A 15,452-nucleotide genomic window follows, 5' to 3' on the forward strand; every position below is an offset into this window, starting at 1 on the left:
AGTGTACGGATGTCCCTCGCGCTACTCAGAGTAATAGATGAATAAATGAAAAATAAAAATAAATAAATAAATTAGACAAGTAAAAAGAATCTGCAGCAAAACCTCATGGTGTTCACAGCACCTAACAATGAATAAGATAAATAAAGTGATCTTGCGCAGACTAGCAAATATTCAAATACAAAAAGTGCAATGTGCAGCCAAGAAGGGGTGAGAACTTCATATATAGGTTGAAGAAATTTTGCAAAAATTGATTACAACAAGGGACATAAAAATATTGACAAATGAAAACAAATATCCACTAAATCAGCAAAAAATGGAAAAAAATCAATAATGTGCAAAAAATCGCATGTGCAAAATATAATAACAAGTGAAAATGAATTGCCACTAAATAAGCCAAAAAAATGGAGAGAGTCAATGTGCAAAAAAAAATAAAAAAACATCCGTGTGCAAAAATCGCATGTGCAAAAATGCAAGGAAAATGCGTATATGGGCACATAAAAATTAGTTCACTCTTAGGGGACAGAAAGATGATATTATCTTGTCTTCTATGGAGAACGGTGAGTACAAGGGTAATAAATGTTCATGAGGTAGTGCACAGAGATGGTGTGGTAATGAGAAAGCAAATCGGTGCTGCTCAGTATCCATGTAAAACTTCATAAATTAAATTCATTCCCAAACAGTCAATCTCCCAGAACTCTCACCTCATATACTGAAATAAATCGCATGGTAAAATGGACATAACTCTCCACCACTCCCCTTTGGCTCCTTCTCCAGCTCACATACACTTCAGCAAGGGTTGGGGGTACCTTCTCCAGCTGTGAATGTCTTTACTCAGCCGTCCCTATACACTCTGGTATGTTAATAAGGAAGTGATGGGGAAGAGAAAGAATAATAGTGTAGTAGGGTTAAAAAGACCAAAGTACATTTTATTAACTACAACAATTAGGTGGACTCTTACATGAAAAACAAAAATAACAGGCAAGAACAGTTTAAAACCAGCGTTTTCAGCGCCTCCTTGCGTCACTTCCGATGCACGTCTGACTCCAGCCACTCCCTACGCATTACGTCACGTCACGTGACTTCATCTGGGGAAACAGATTGGCCGTGCAGGCATTGTTTTTTTGTGCTGAAACCGGAAGTATTAGAGCGGTCATTTTCTTATGGATCATTCATTGTTTACATCGCGGCCATTTTATTGGTTATCCATGCACGCCATATGGCGGCCATTTTGTTGTAGTGCGATCGTTCTTTCACAAAGATGAGATGATAATAAAAGGGAATCAACCAGACATTGGCTGGATGATGATATAAATACAAAGGGGCATCAAAAAAGAATGGAAATAACAATTCTAAAAATCATATGAGCCCAATGAATTGAAATAAACTAAAATAGGAGAATAAAAATTATTGATAGATTATCAATAAATGCATAATTTGCTCCACAGACATATTATTGCCAGGTAGGCTCTCTAATATATCAGACTGCCTCAGTCGTGCGCTCATTTAAATTATTTAAAGTGTATAAAAACATTTTAGGTATATAAAAAAAAAAAAAAAATTTATATATATATGTATATGTATATGTATATATATATATAATAAGATTATATAAAGATGCCCAGAATAAATAACAAACTGTACTGATGGAATAAAGCAAAAATCAAAGAGAAAAATGAAAAAATAAAAAAATTGAAATATAAATGAAAATAAAACTAACACTACTACACTATTGGAGGCACTTTTATTTTTTCTCTTCCCCATCACTACCTTATTAATATACCGGAGTGTATAGGGACAGCTGAGTAAAGACACAGGTACCCTTAACCCTTGCTAAAGTGTATGTGAGCTGGAGAAGGAGCCAAAGGGGAGTGGTGGAGAGTTATGTCCATTTTACCATGCGATTTATTTCAGTATATGAGGTGAGAGTTCTGGGAGACTGACTGTTCGGGAATTAATTTATTTCTGAAGTTTTACATGGATACTGAGCAGCACTGATTTGCTTTCTCATTACCACACCATCTCTGTGCACTACCTCATGAACATTTATTACCCTTGTACTCACCGTTCTCCATAGAAGACGAGATAATATCATCTTTCTGTCCCCTAAGAGTGAACTAATTTTTATGTGCCCATATACACATTTTTCTTGCATTTTTGCACTTGATTTTTGCACACGGATGTTTTTTATATTTTTTTTTTTTTTTTTGCACGTCGATTGACTCTTTCTCCATTTTTTTGCTTATTTAGTGGCAATTCATTTTCACTTGTTATTATTGTTATTATATTTTGCACATGCGATTTTTTTTTTTGCACATTTATTGATTTTTCACACTTTTTTGCTCATTTAGTGGATATTTGTTTTCATTTGTCAATATTTTTATGTCCCTTGTTGTAATCAATTTTTACACAGTTTCTTCAACCTATATATGAAGTTCTCACTCCTTCTTGGCTGCACATTGCACTTTTTGTATTTGAATATTTGCTAGTCTGCGCGAGATCACTTTATTCATCTTTCTCATGATTATTGCCAGTGTTAATCTAGTGCACTTGTTCCCCATAATCTCTGCTTACTTTTGATGTTTCTTTGCTATGTTGGCAGGCTCTCCAGCTGGGTCCTACTGAAGCATCTTACTACTGGGTATACTGGGTGCCATCGCAATACGTGGATGCCATCAAGGACACAGTGCTAGGAAAATGGCAGTATTTTTGAAGTTACCTTCACCTCTGGCATAGAATACAAGACGCTGGGAGGAGCCAACAAGACCGCCTTTTCCCATCCTGCACCACAGGCACCGATTTTCCCCACCCCCCCCTCCCATGGTGATTTCCCAGCGCTCCACAGAACCTTACAGGGGTGGAACTTTTGCCATGTGAAGCATCCTGTTGGGCAAAGAAGGCTTATTCTATAGGAGCCAGAGGTGACTGATCGTATCTAGTTTACATTTTTAACGTTTTTTCAAGTTGTGGGATCCTGACCGCAGCTGCATCAGCCATATACCCAAGAATAAAACAAAACTTTTTTTTTTTTTTTTTAAATCCTTTATTGGCAAGGGAGACTAATAGAGATCATACCCCCCTCCCTCCTTCTCTATTGGTCTCCCTAAACCACTTTGACAAATATTGGTTATTTTGATGCTGACAAGCCGCTATCTGGGGACACGGCCTGCAGGGGGCATCCTCACAGCAGGCAGGGCTCCCTTCAATACATGCTGACAACCCCTAGTTATCCACCGTTCACGAGATTATACAGTGACAGCAAGACAAGTCTTTTCATGATAATTAGCGTTTGCCACAACCATGATGGAGGATGTCAACCTGTTTCATGAATTTATTTTTATTTTTTGATTTTTTTTTTTTGAATTAATAAATTTAGAAAACAAAATAATTAAATTGGTGCAGGAAAGGCTGTACTGTCTAAATTTGTTCCTGTTGGTGTGTTTCATTTACTTGTGCAGTATTTTTCTATAATAGGATGTAGATTAAAGTGTATAACAAGCCAAATATTGGATGTAGATTAAAGTGCATAACAAGCCAAATATTTTTTTTGGGGGGTTTTGAATAAAGTCAAGTTTTTGTTGCTATCCAGTGCTCCATTAGAGAGATCTACCTTCACTTCCTGTCCAGATGACAACAGTTTCTCCAGACAGGAAGTGAGGGAAAATCTTCAACAAAGATACAGACAGAAATAAATATCTGACAGTGGTTCTATTTTCCCCTTCTCTACTAAAGAAAAGCATTGTTACGTCTATCACTTTTGGAAAGTTACCCTAACTTCTTGTCTAGGAAAACTTTGTCAGCAGGACAGGAAATTAGCATTATTCTCTCAGAGTCCTGGATAGCAGTAAAAACATTTCAGATGCTAATCTTTCCCACTTTTTCCAAAGTTAACCACTTAGGCTTTATTCACACCAATGCATTTTTATATGCTTTTTGCAGAAACACAGGACCTTATTTTTTAACATGGGTTCCTATGGAACACCTTCACATCAGTGCATTTTAGTACCTCTACGTTTTTGGAAAAGGTCATACACTTTTTTTAATCGCAAAACCACTGCTGTTTTTGGTTCAATAGACTTCAATGGAGAAGCTGCAGAAAAGCATGTAGTGTGTTTTACCGCAATTTACCTTTTTAATTTGCCCAACAACAAATTTGCCCCAAAAAACGCAAATTGCGGGAAAATCGCATGTTCAAAAACACAAAAAGCACTGCAGAAACGCTCAAAAGCAACATGCATAGATGTGAATCGAGCAGATTTACTGCTACAGGACGGCCGTTCTGTGCAGAATTACATGCAGTATATACGTGATTCTGCACTTCATGGTAGGGGTGCGTGCCACTCCTGCTGTGATTTGTCACAGAACAAGGCGATCAACGGGTGCTGGCCAATGGATGTCCACCGGCACCCACTGATTGTCAAGCAGAGACTCAGGATGGAACTCTGCCTATGTAAACAAGGCAGAGCTCCGTTCTGACAGTGGGGATGTGATGGGTTTTGTGTCCCTGCAAATCAGGGAATAAAATCCAGCACATCCCTTAGTGAAAGCACCTCACAGTACACAAAAACACTAGTTAGGCACACATTTAACCCTTTGATTGCCCTAGATGTTTAACCCCTTCCCAGCCAGTGTCATTAGTACAGTGACAGTGCATATTTCCAGCACTGATCACTGTAATTGTGTCACTGGTTCCCACAAAGTGTCAGACTGTCCACCATACTACTGCAGTCCCGCTGTAAGTTGCTGATTGCCGCCATTACTAGTATACAAAAAATAAATTAAAATTCCATAAATATATACCATAGTTTGTATACTCTATAACGTTAATTGTCTTTTTTTGTTTTGTTTATAGTGCCAAAAATAAAAAACCCAGAGGTGATCAAATACCACCAAAAGAAAGCTCCATTTGTGGGGAAAAAGTTACATAAATTTCATTTATGTACAGCGTTGCAGGATCGCGCAATTGTCAGTTAAAATAATGCAGTGCCGTCTCACAAAAAATGGGCTGGTCATGACGAGGGGTAAATCTTCCAGAGGTCAAGTGGTTAAGGAAACAGTTTTGGCTGAACATACACTTTAGGGAAACCTATCACTGAAGAAAAATGTAGGCTGCCATTGCAGATTTCTATTTCTGAAATGGCTTGTTGCTTGACTGACATGCTGATCCTTTGACGTTTGTACGCTTAAAGCAGAGTTCCAGCCTGGGTGAAAAAACATTAAGTCAGCAGCTACAAATACTGTAGCTGCTGACTTTTAATATAAGGATACTTACCTGTCCAGGGATCCCGCAATGTCGGCACCCGAAGCCGACTCGTTCATCGGCTCCGGGTGCAGGTGCAGCATCCCTACTAAGGGAAACAGTAAGTGAAGCCTTGCGGCTTCACAGCCTGTTTCCTACTGCACATGCACGAGTCGCGCATTCTGAACAGTCCCGTCGTCTTCTGGGGGACACACAGGTCCCAGAAGGCAATGGGGGGGGAAGGAGGAGGGCACACACAAAAAACGAGGAAGTGACGTACCTCGCCGCGGCTCCATGGAATGGAAGTCCCAAAGAAAATATACAAAAAAGTATGAAAATATATATATATAATATTATATTTCCCAAGTTTCGCTAGCTGAAAATTGATCCAGGTATCTGATTGTTAGGCCTTATGTACACACTGATGGTTGGAATAGGAAAGAACCCCTAGGGGTGGGATTTTTAAGGCGCTACCAACAAGCAATACAGATAAAAATAGTCATTTTTATTAATAATTGTATAGAAAAATACATAGAATATTAGACAAGTTCATGGACATAGAAACATCAAATTGTGCAATCTGATGATACAGAGATCCTATACCCAACGCGTTTCGGAGATGAATGTAGTCTCCTTCATCAGAGGTTAACAGGAGATGTATAGTCTATAAAATACAAATGGTCAACAATCTAATATATTCCACCTAAAGTATATTGCCCATGAAGGGGGGCCTAGGGTGCTAGTGACTTACATCCTTTTCAATTGCACATGCATAAGATAGTCCAAATCCATTTTAATGTTTAGAGTAAATCTCTATAAGGGAGGTGTCTCAACCCAAATTTTCTGCCAGAGAAAAGAGATAGATATATATATATATATAAATATATGGACTATGCCCCCAATCATGAGAAGAAGAGAGGGGGCTTGTCCTCGGTTGGGGCAGACCACATTTACTGGGGCCTAATATGACTGGAAACCTGAAAAAGATGTGATAAATTATTTGTGTCAATCATATGGAGAAAAAGGTATACAAAAAAAAATTTGTCCACAAGTTTATCTTGTTTGGACTATATTTATACCTCTTTTTCTCCTTTTGATTGACACAAATAATTCTTCACATCTTTTTCAGGTTACCAGTCATATAGGCCCCAGTACATGTGGTCTGCCCCAACCGTGGACAAGCCCCCTCTCTTCTTCTCATGATTGGGGGCCTAGTGTGTGTGTGTGTGTGTGTGTGTGTGTGTATGTATGTATGTATGTATGTATGTATGTATGTATTTATTTATTTATTTATATATATACGTATCTTTTCTCTGGCAGAAAATTTGGGTTAAGACACCTCCCTTATAGAGATTTACTCTAAACAGTGAGAGTGTGGATGGGATGGCGGAATGACTCTGTGAAAGTGTCCTTCTTTTAAAATGGATTTGGACGATCTTATGCATGTGCAATTGAACAAGATGTAAGTCACTAGCACCCTAGGCCCCCATTATTGGCAATGTACTTTAAGTGGAATATATTAAATTGGTTGTTGACAATTTGTATTTTATAGACTATACATCTTCTGTTAACCCCTGATGAAGGAGACTACATTCATCTCCGAAATGCGTTGGGTATAGGATCTCTGTATCATCAGATTGCACAATTTGCTGTTTCTATGTCCATGAGTTTGTCTAATCTATGTATTTTTCTATACTATTAATAATAAAAATTACTATTTTTATCTGTATTGCTTGTTGGTAGTGACTTAAAAATCCCACCCCTAGGGGTTCTTTGCTATTCCAATTTCTCATGGGATGTGGCACACCTTGGAAATCTTTTATATCAGAAATTCATTGTTACACTGATGGTTGGAAGCACTTATGTGATGAGGTGTAAAATCTCTGGCGCCGGGGAGCCACACATGCCATGTACAGCTGCCAATACAAGTGAGTGGCTGTACGTGGCCATGCTCTGATAAACGCCAATGACTTCTGCATCGTATATGGGGAGGACTGCCGTATGCGCATACTTGGGTACACGCTGATGCAGAAGCCATTGCCATTTACCCGCGCATGGGCGCGTACATCCATCCATTCACTTGTATTGGGGCTGTACAAGGCGCATGCGGCTTCCCAAATGCCAGAAAGCGTTGGGCATGGTATGCATCGGCACACAGGAACTGTTAAGCATTTGTATGCATTAAGTCTTAGAGCCAGGTATAGCCAGGCAACTAGCATTTTCAGAAGGAGGCCAGCAATAGCATCTTTCAGTCATAACAGATACAATTTAAAGCCTAACTCAAACAAATCTGACATGATATACGGGCAAAGCATATCCCACCATAGTGTGTACTTCTCTCAATCCAGAGCACTATGTGCTATTTCTGTCTGCTGTTCTGTTCCACTATGAGCATTAGTCACGTCTGACAAATTTTCCTAACACCTATGATAAAAAGGTGACGGGAAAGAGCTCCAGCACACAGCCTGTAATTGACAGCCTCAGCTCTGTTCCTGTGTGAAGGAGGGTGTCCCTTCTCTCTAATCAGCTATCAGGGCTCTTCTCACTGAGATCTGCAGAGTGTAACTTCAGCTCCCCGCCCCCAGCTTTCTGAAAGCTCAGATAAACTGTATACATTGTGGAATTTGACCTAGAGAAGAGAATGTTGCAGATAAAAAGGTACAACAGCTGTCTCGGGTCCTTATTGGATAGATTGGTAGCAGTGGGTGCCATTGGCTCCCGCTGCTGTCAATCAAAACCAGTGACATGGGGGCGGGGCCGAGTCCTGCTGTCTGTGTCAATGGACGTAGCAGCAGGACTCAGGAGCGTGCCTGCATGAGTGCCCCCATGGAAATCGGCTCTCTGTGGAGGCACTCAAGAAGAGGAGGAGCCAGGAGCGCCACGGGGGGACCCCAGATAAGGAAGATGTTTGTTATTTTAACGGGAAAAAAACTAAGCTTTACAATCACTTTAAGGGCTAATTCACACTAAATGTGGTGAGACAGACGTTTTACCGCATTGTAAAATGTCTGTCTTCACAGGGACACACAGGTAGCAATTGCTTCCTATGTGTCCCATTTACACTGAAAAGCAGCCTAATGCCGCGTATACACGATCAAAAAATGCGCCAGCAAAAGACCGATGTAAGCTTTTGGTCGGAAAATGTGACCGTGTGTATGCTCCATCGGACTTTTGCTGGCGGCATTTCCGACAGCAAAAGATTGAGAGCAGGTTCTCTATTTTTCCGATGGAAAAAGTTCCAATCGGAAATTCCGATTATCTGTGGCAATTCCGACGCACGCTCGGAAGCATTGAACTGGGCTCATTGTAGTGTTGCACGTCACCGCGTTCTTGACGGTCGGAATTTGGTGTAACCTTGTGTAGGCAAGACAGCTTGAGTGGAATTCCGTCAAAAAAACCTTTAGAGTTTATTTCAACGGCAAAACCGGCCCTGTGTACGCAGCATAAGGCTTAATTGACACCTATGCATTTTGTATTTGATATGTTTCTGCGGTGCTTTTTGGGGTGCATTCTGCATTTTTGCACATGCGTTTATGATGCATTTTATACATGTTTTTTGATGCGTTTTGCTTTTTTTTTTTTTTGCCCAATTTGTTGGGTGGATTACAAAACGCAAACTGCAGCAAAAATTTTGGACAGCTATTTTATCTAAGAGAAATTCCCAAAACATGGTCTGTTGCGGGTACTTGAGGACAAGGTTGAGAACCACTGATATAGGAAACCCTGTTAAATGGACTGTAGTGCATTTCTGCAAAAAGCAATAAAAAATGCATAGGTGTGAACTGAGCCACACGGTACAATTGTTGGCCAACCGAGCGTCTGATTTTTGTCAAAAGGGCGTGTGCCAGGATCTTGTCTTGCATACTAACGGTACACAAATTTTGGCCAACAAACTCAAATGTAGTGACGTACTACGAGGAATTTCAGCTCTTGAGCGCCACCCTTTGGGCCCCTTCTGCTAATTTCCTCTTTGGTGAGCATTGATTCCGAGCATGCATGTTGGTACTTTCGACTTTTGTGTGACGGACTTGTGTACTGACGATACGAAAATCTGACGTCAACCCGTTGTCCACCGAAAATTTACTAGCCTGCCATCCAAAATTTGTTGGCCGAAAGTTGGACAATTGTCAGGAGCGTAATAACGGTCAGATTTTAGGACAACAGTCTGTCAACAGACCATCCCCTGCCAACAATCGTACTGTGTGTACGAGGCTTTATGCTGCGCTGCAGCATGTTGTGGTAAAATGCAGACATGCCTAGAGTGATGTCAAACCCTTCATCATCATCATCTGGCAGGGGTTAGGCCTTGGGATTGTTGAGGAAAGTAGAAAAATATTGCCAGACCCGTAAAGGTATCTTATTGGTATTGCTCTCCTAGAGAATTGATGCAGATGCAAGTGATCTGTTTCGCGGTTAGGCAGCTTCTACACCCCACTGCCGAAAGGTCCAGATATGACTTTATTCCAATAAAAATCAGGGGGACAATCCAAAGAGTAGTCAATGCATTTTGGGGGTCTAAAAATACCTCCTTCATTAGGGCTAGAAAAAAAAAAAAAACCAAAAGGACAACTTCATGTTATAACAATATGGATTGGCCACTAAGCCTGAGCACTGCAATATGGAAGAATGGCACGTACACTATATTACCAAAAGTATTGGGACACCTTCCTTTACACGCACATAAACTTTAATAGCATCCGAGTCTTAAGCCGCGTACACACGATCGGATTTTCCGACAACAAATGTTGGATGTGAGCTTGTTGGCGGAAAGTCTGACCGTGTGTATGCTCCATCGGACATTTTTTGTCGGACTTCCCGCCAACAAATGTTGGCTAGCATGTTCTCAAATTTTCCATCAACAAATGTTTGTTGTTGGATTGTCCAATCGTGTGTACACAAGTCCGCCGGACAAAAGTCCACGCATGCTCAGAAGCAGAAGCGGTCGGTCTTGTAAACTAGCGTTCGTAATGGAGAATTAACATTCGTGATGTGGCAAATTATGAAATCTCCAAATGCAGAATTCTCTTCTTCTTTAATGGGATAAAAATGAAGCTGCTTTGCTGGTGATACTGATGGAGTTATTGCAAACAAATTTTCAAAGGCTTTTTTTTTTTTTTCAAGTGATATCAAGAATAATAATAATAGCGCTAAATGAAAAGCGCGAATCAGCACTCACCAAACTTCTACTAACACGTAATTAGCAGAAGGAGCCCAAAGGGTGGCGCTAAAGAGCTTAAAAACCACGTAGTACGTCTAGTACGCCACTACGTTCGTAATTGTTGGCCAACATTTGTGTGACCGTGTGTATGCAAGACAAGTTGGAGCCAACAACCTTCGAACAAAATTCCACGGTTTTGTTGTCAGAAAGTCTGATCATGTGTACCGGGCATTAGTCTGTAGGGTTCAATATTGAGTTGGCCCACCCTTTCCAGCTATAACAGCTTCAACTGTTCTGGGAAGGCTGTCCACAAGGTTTAGGAGTGTGTCTATGAGAAGGTTTGAACATTCTTCCAGTAGCACATTTGTGAGATCAGGTATGCGTTGTAATCGCTGGAGGCAGCATCCATCTTCACCCGGTCTTCGCTCCAAGTCAGCAGACTCCAGCTGTGTCACTGGCCGGAGCTACAATGACGTCACTCCCATTCATGCACGGGGAAGCAGTCATTCACGGCATACGTATCTGAAGGAATGGCACGGTTGGCCGTTCCTTCAGAGCACATGCTCCCCGATGATCGGCTGCATGTAATGTCAATATCTCCTAAACAGTGCACATTTATTAGATATTTATAATACCTATAAGTAAGCCTTATAAGCTTACCTATAGGTACAAATTATGCACAGGACTTTACTTCCTCTATAAACCAATAGTAAACAAAAATTCCAGGGCTCTATACTGCCCTATGCAAAATAAAAAACTGGGTTAGCCTGTGCAAGGGGGAAAGCCTGAAGTATATTTTCCCAGGCATTATCAGGAATAGGCCCAATATCCCGCTCCCACTTCTCTCTAGAGGGCAAATGGAACTTATGAAAAGTGCATTCTAATAGAGACAAGTAGGTAGCAGAAATAAGGCCTTTAGTAGAGGTTGCCTACACCACTCTTTCCAACACTGGCACCGGAGGAAACCTAACAGGGGAAGAAGAAAATTGGGCGAGAAGAGCATGGCGCAGCTGCAAAAGTTGATAAAACCACCTCTGGTTCAGAGGAAATTCCCTTAACGGCTGATCAAAAGGTTTGAGTGAGCCCCTCTCATATAGTTGATAGAGAGTATGAACCCCCACCCGTTTCCACCGCTGAAAGCCCTGGAGGGTCAGTATGGGGGTATATTTAGTGAGGGAAGAAACCCCCATTACCTTTTTAACAGAGTCCCACACCTTGTACAATAGCACAAGGGTGGGCAAACTAGAAAAAATGCAGAGAATCCCAACACCCCCTCCAGGACACACAGCGGCTGGAATCCCTGAAACCCAAAAGAGACTCAGGCCGGGTTCACACTGGTACGACAAACGCTCCGACATTGGGAGCTCATGTCGTATGATGTGTGAAAATCAATGTTTCCCTATGGGAGCCATCTTAACTGGTCCAACACAAGTTGGTCCGACTTTGAAAATGCTCCCTGTACTACTTTGGTCCGACTTTGATCCTACTTCAGTCCATTGACTATCATTGAAGTCAGATCAAAGTCGGATCGCCGTCTTGCATGCTCCGACTTGTGCTCTGAAGCTTCTTGAGGGGGAACTCCATGCCAAATTTTAAATAAAAAAATGGCATGGGTTCCCCCTCCAAGAGCATACTAGGCCCTTGGGTCTGGTATGGATTTTAAGGGGACCCCCTATGCCGAAAAAACGGCTTGGAGGGTCCCCCCAAAATCCATACCAGACCCTTATCTGAGCACGCAGCCCGGCCGGTCAGGAAAAGGGGTGGGGACGAGCGAGCACCCCCCCTCCTGAACCATAATAGGCCGCATGCCCTCAACATGGGGAGGGGTGGGTGCTATGGGGCAGGGGGGGGCCCTGCGGCCCCCCCCACCGCAAAGCACCTTGTCCCCATGTTGATGAGGACAAGGGCCTCTTCCCGACAACCCTGGCCATTGGTTGTCAGGGTCTGCGGGCGGGGGGCTCATCGGAATCCGGGAGCCCCCTTTAATAAGGGGCCCCCAGATCCCGGCCCCCCGCCCTATGTGAATGAGTATGGGGTACATCATACCCCTACCCATTCACCTGGGGGGAAAAAAGTGTCAATAAAAAAAAAAACACACTACACCGGTTTTTAAAATAATTTATTAGGCAGCTCCAGGGGTCTGGTCTCTTCCAACTTTTCCGCTCTCTCTGGCCTCTTCTCCCGGTCTCCGGTTCTTCTCCCACTCTCCGGTGTCTTCTGCCGGGCTCCTCCGCTATCTTCTGCTCTTTTGCCGCTCTTTTGCTAGCGTTGGCCCGGTCTTCTCCGTCATCTTCTTCCCTCCGGTCTTCTTCCGATGTTGACACAACACTCTCTCCCGATGTAATGCCGTGTGCGTGGTGCGCAACGACTTATATAGGCATGGGGCATGGTCACTGGGTGATGTCATCTGGTGACCCTGCCCCTTATGATGTCACCACCCCATCATGCCTGGGCGGTGACATCATAAGGGGCGGGATCACCGGATGACATCACTCGGTGACCACGCCGGGTGATTGCTGTTCACAAGCGCAAACCATTCAACTTGAAGGAGCTGGAGCAGTTTTGCAAAGAGGAATGGGCAAAAATCCCAGTGGTAAGATGTGGCAAGCACATAGAGACTTATCCAAAGCGACTTGGAGCTGTGATAGCCGCAAAAGGTGGCTCTACAAAGTATTGACTTTAGGGGGGGTGAATAGTTATGCACATTGACTTTTTCTGTTATTTTGTCCTATTTGTTGTTTGCTTCACAATAAAAAAAAAAAAAAACATCTTCAAATCCTCAAACAATCCATGTTAATGTTGTGAGGCAACAAAACACAAAAAATGCCAAGGGGGTGAATACTTTAGCAAGGAACTGTAGTTCACACTGGTGACAGTTCCGAATCTCATGACAAGTTGCACGCTATTGCTGGAAATAGAACCATTCATATCGCCACGACTCATGTCACAGCGGCTTTGAAAAAGGTTCCTGCGCTACTTTTTACCAATTTTATTGAGACTTGCATAGACTTCTGTTAAATGAAGTCGCAAGCCGCAATTAAATCAGCAGTGCAAATCACACTGATGTGCGGCTTTAAAATTGATCTGAAGTAGCGTGATTTCAAAGCCGCACCGGTGTGAACCAGGGCATAGAGAGTCAGAGTGTCTCAGAAGTAAAGATGGACAGAGGTTAACCAGTCCGTGCAAACTGCAAATAAAAATTGTTGAACAATTTCAGAATAATGTTCCTCAATGCAAAATTACAAATATGTTAAATATATCATCGTCTACAGCACATGTGTCAAACACAAGGCCCAGGGGTCGATTCCAGCCACCCCAGGCCATTTCATGCGGCCCTTGCACCTCTCCTGCAGCTGCGGCAACCCCCTCATTGTTGCCCTCACCTTGTCTCAGCAGTCAGCAGCAGAGAGGAGGACAGAACTTCACCAGATCCTGCACTTTTCTATGCGGCCACGGAGAGGCTAGTATCTGCCCCTCCCCCCCATTCCCTGTCCCAGCAGCCGGTGTCCTGTCGAGAAATGTCCCTCATCGGATAGTGTCCACCCTGTACTGCACAGGCGCAGCGCTTGCGCAATACGGAGGACAACGTTTCTGAACATGTTCATGAGCTGTACACAGCGCCTGCGCAATTAACACTACATTCTGCCAAACGCTCCCGATGCTCCTGGGGGTGGATTTCTCAAATGGGCAGATCTTTGCAGGGCGTGTTTACACAACTGAAGGGTGGGTTTTGCAATGTTGATGGGCGGGTTTGCTGGACCTATTTAACCGATCAACATTGCAAAACACACCCTTCAGTTGTATGCATCCGCCCCTACAACTGCCCCTTGCAGAGTTGCGGAAGCGTGTGGCACAATGTACTCTTAATTATGCAGGCGCCGTGTACAGCTCATGAAATTGGGTTTGACACCACAGGCCTACAGTACATATCAAAAGATTCAGAGAATATGGAGAAATCTCTGTGCTCAAGGGACAAAGCTGAAACACAATATTGGACGGCCGTGATCTTCTGACCCTCATACGGCACTGCATTAAATCAGGCATGATTCTGTGATGGCTATCACTGCATGGGCTCAGGAACTCTTCCAAAAATCACTATTTGTGAACACAGTTCGCCGTGCCATCCCAAAACGCAAGGTAAAGCTCCAGTGTGCAAAGAAGAAGTCATATCTGAACATGAACCAGAAATATTGCTATCTTTGGACCAAAGCTCAATTAAAATGGTCTGTTGCAAAGTGGAAACAGTTCTGTGGTCAGACGAATCAAAATTTGACATTCTTATTGGCAAATATGGGCACCGCATCCTCCAGATTAGAGAGGAGAGAGACCTTCCGGATTTTTATCAGCACTCAAATCAAAAGCCTGCATCTCTGATAGTATGGGGGTGCATTAGTGCTTTTGGATTTGGCGGCTTGCGCATCTGAAGAGGCACCATCAATTCTATAAGATATATCCAGGTTTTAGAGCAGATTATGTTCCCATCCACACAGCAACTTTTTCAGGGAAGGCCTTGCATATTCCAGCAGGACAATGCATCTATGGCAACAGCATGGCTTCATAGTAGAAGAGTCCTGGTACGTACCTGGCCTGCCTGCAGCCCAGACCTTTTACTAATTCGAAATATGTGGAGCATCTTGAATCAAAAAATACGACAAAGCAGAGCCAGGATTGTTGAGTTCTTTAGAATCCTATATCAGGCAAGAATGGGCCAACATTTCTCTCCCAAAACTCAAGCAACTGGTCTCCTCAATTCTCAGACGTTTACAGAGTGTTGTTAACCACTTTAAGACCAGGCCTTTTCTGACACTTTTTGTTTACAAAAATCTGTATTTTTTGCTAGAAAATGACTTAGAACCCCCAAACATTATATATATTTTTTTAGCAGAGGACCCAGGGAATAAAATGGGGGTCTTTATGTGCTCAGTGTTTTTTTTAAACGCATTTTTTTTTGTTTTAAATACACTTAAATTAATTTTAATGCAAAACATAATATATAACCCAATTTAATGCAAAACACAATATATAACCCAATTTTTTTGTAAACTATAGAAGATGATG

At 42.3% G+C, this 15,452-nt stretch overlaps 1 protein-coding gene across 2 annotated transcripts in view; it reads left to right on the plus strand.

Annotated features, from left to right (window-relative positions):
- UBFD1 (ubiquitin family domain containing 1) overlaps positions 1-3,368 on the plus strand; it is a 46,454-nt gene extending 43,086 nt beyond the window's left edge. For both annotated transcript variants that reach the window (XM_073636609.1, XM_073636607.1), the window contains exon 7: positions 2,600-3,368. In XM_073636609.1, coding sequence (XP_073492710.1) covers positions 2,600-2,710 — 111 coding nt within the window. In that variant the 3' untranslated portion in view covers positions 2,711-3,368. The remainder of the gene's footprint in view (positions 1-2,599) is intronic.
- The last annotated feature ends 12,084 nt before the right edge of the window (positions 3,369-15,452 follow it).

Source organism: Aquarana catesbeiana, linkage group LG06, assembly GCF_042186555.1.
Source record: "Aquarana catesbeiana isolate 2022-GZ linkage group LG06, ASM4218655v1, whole genome shotgun sequence".
NCBI lineage: Eukaryota > Metazoa > Chordata > Amphibia > Anura > Ranidae > Aquarana > Aquarana catesbeiana.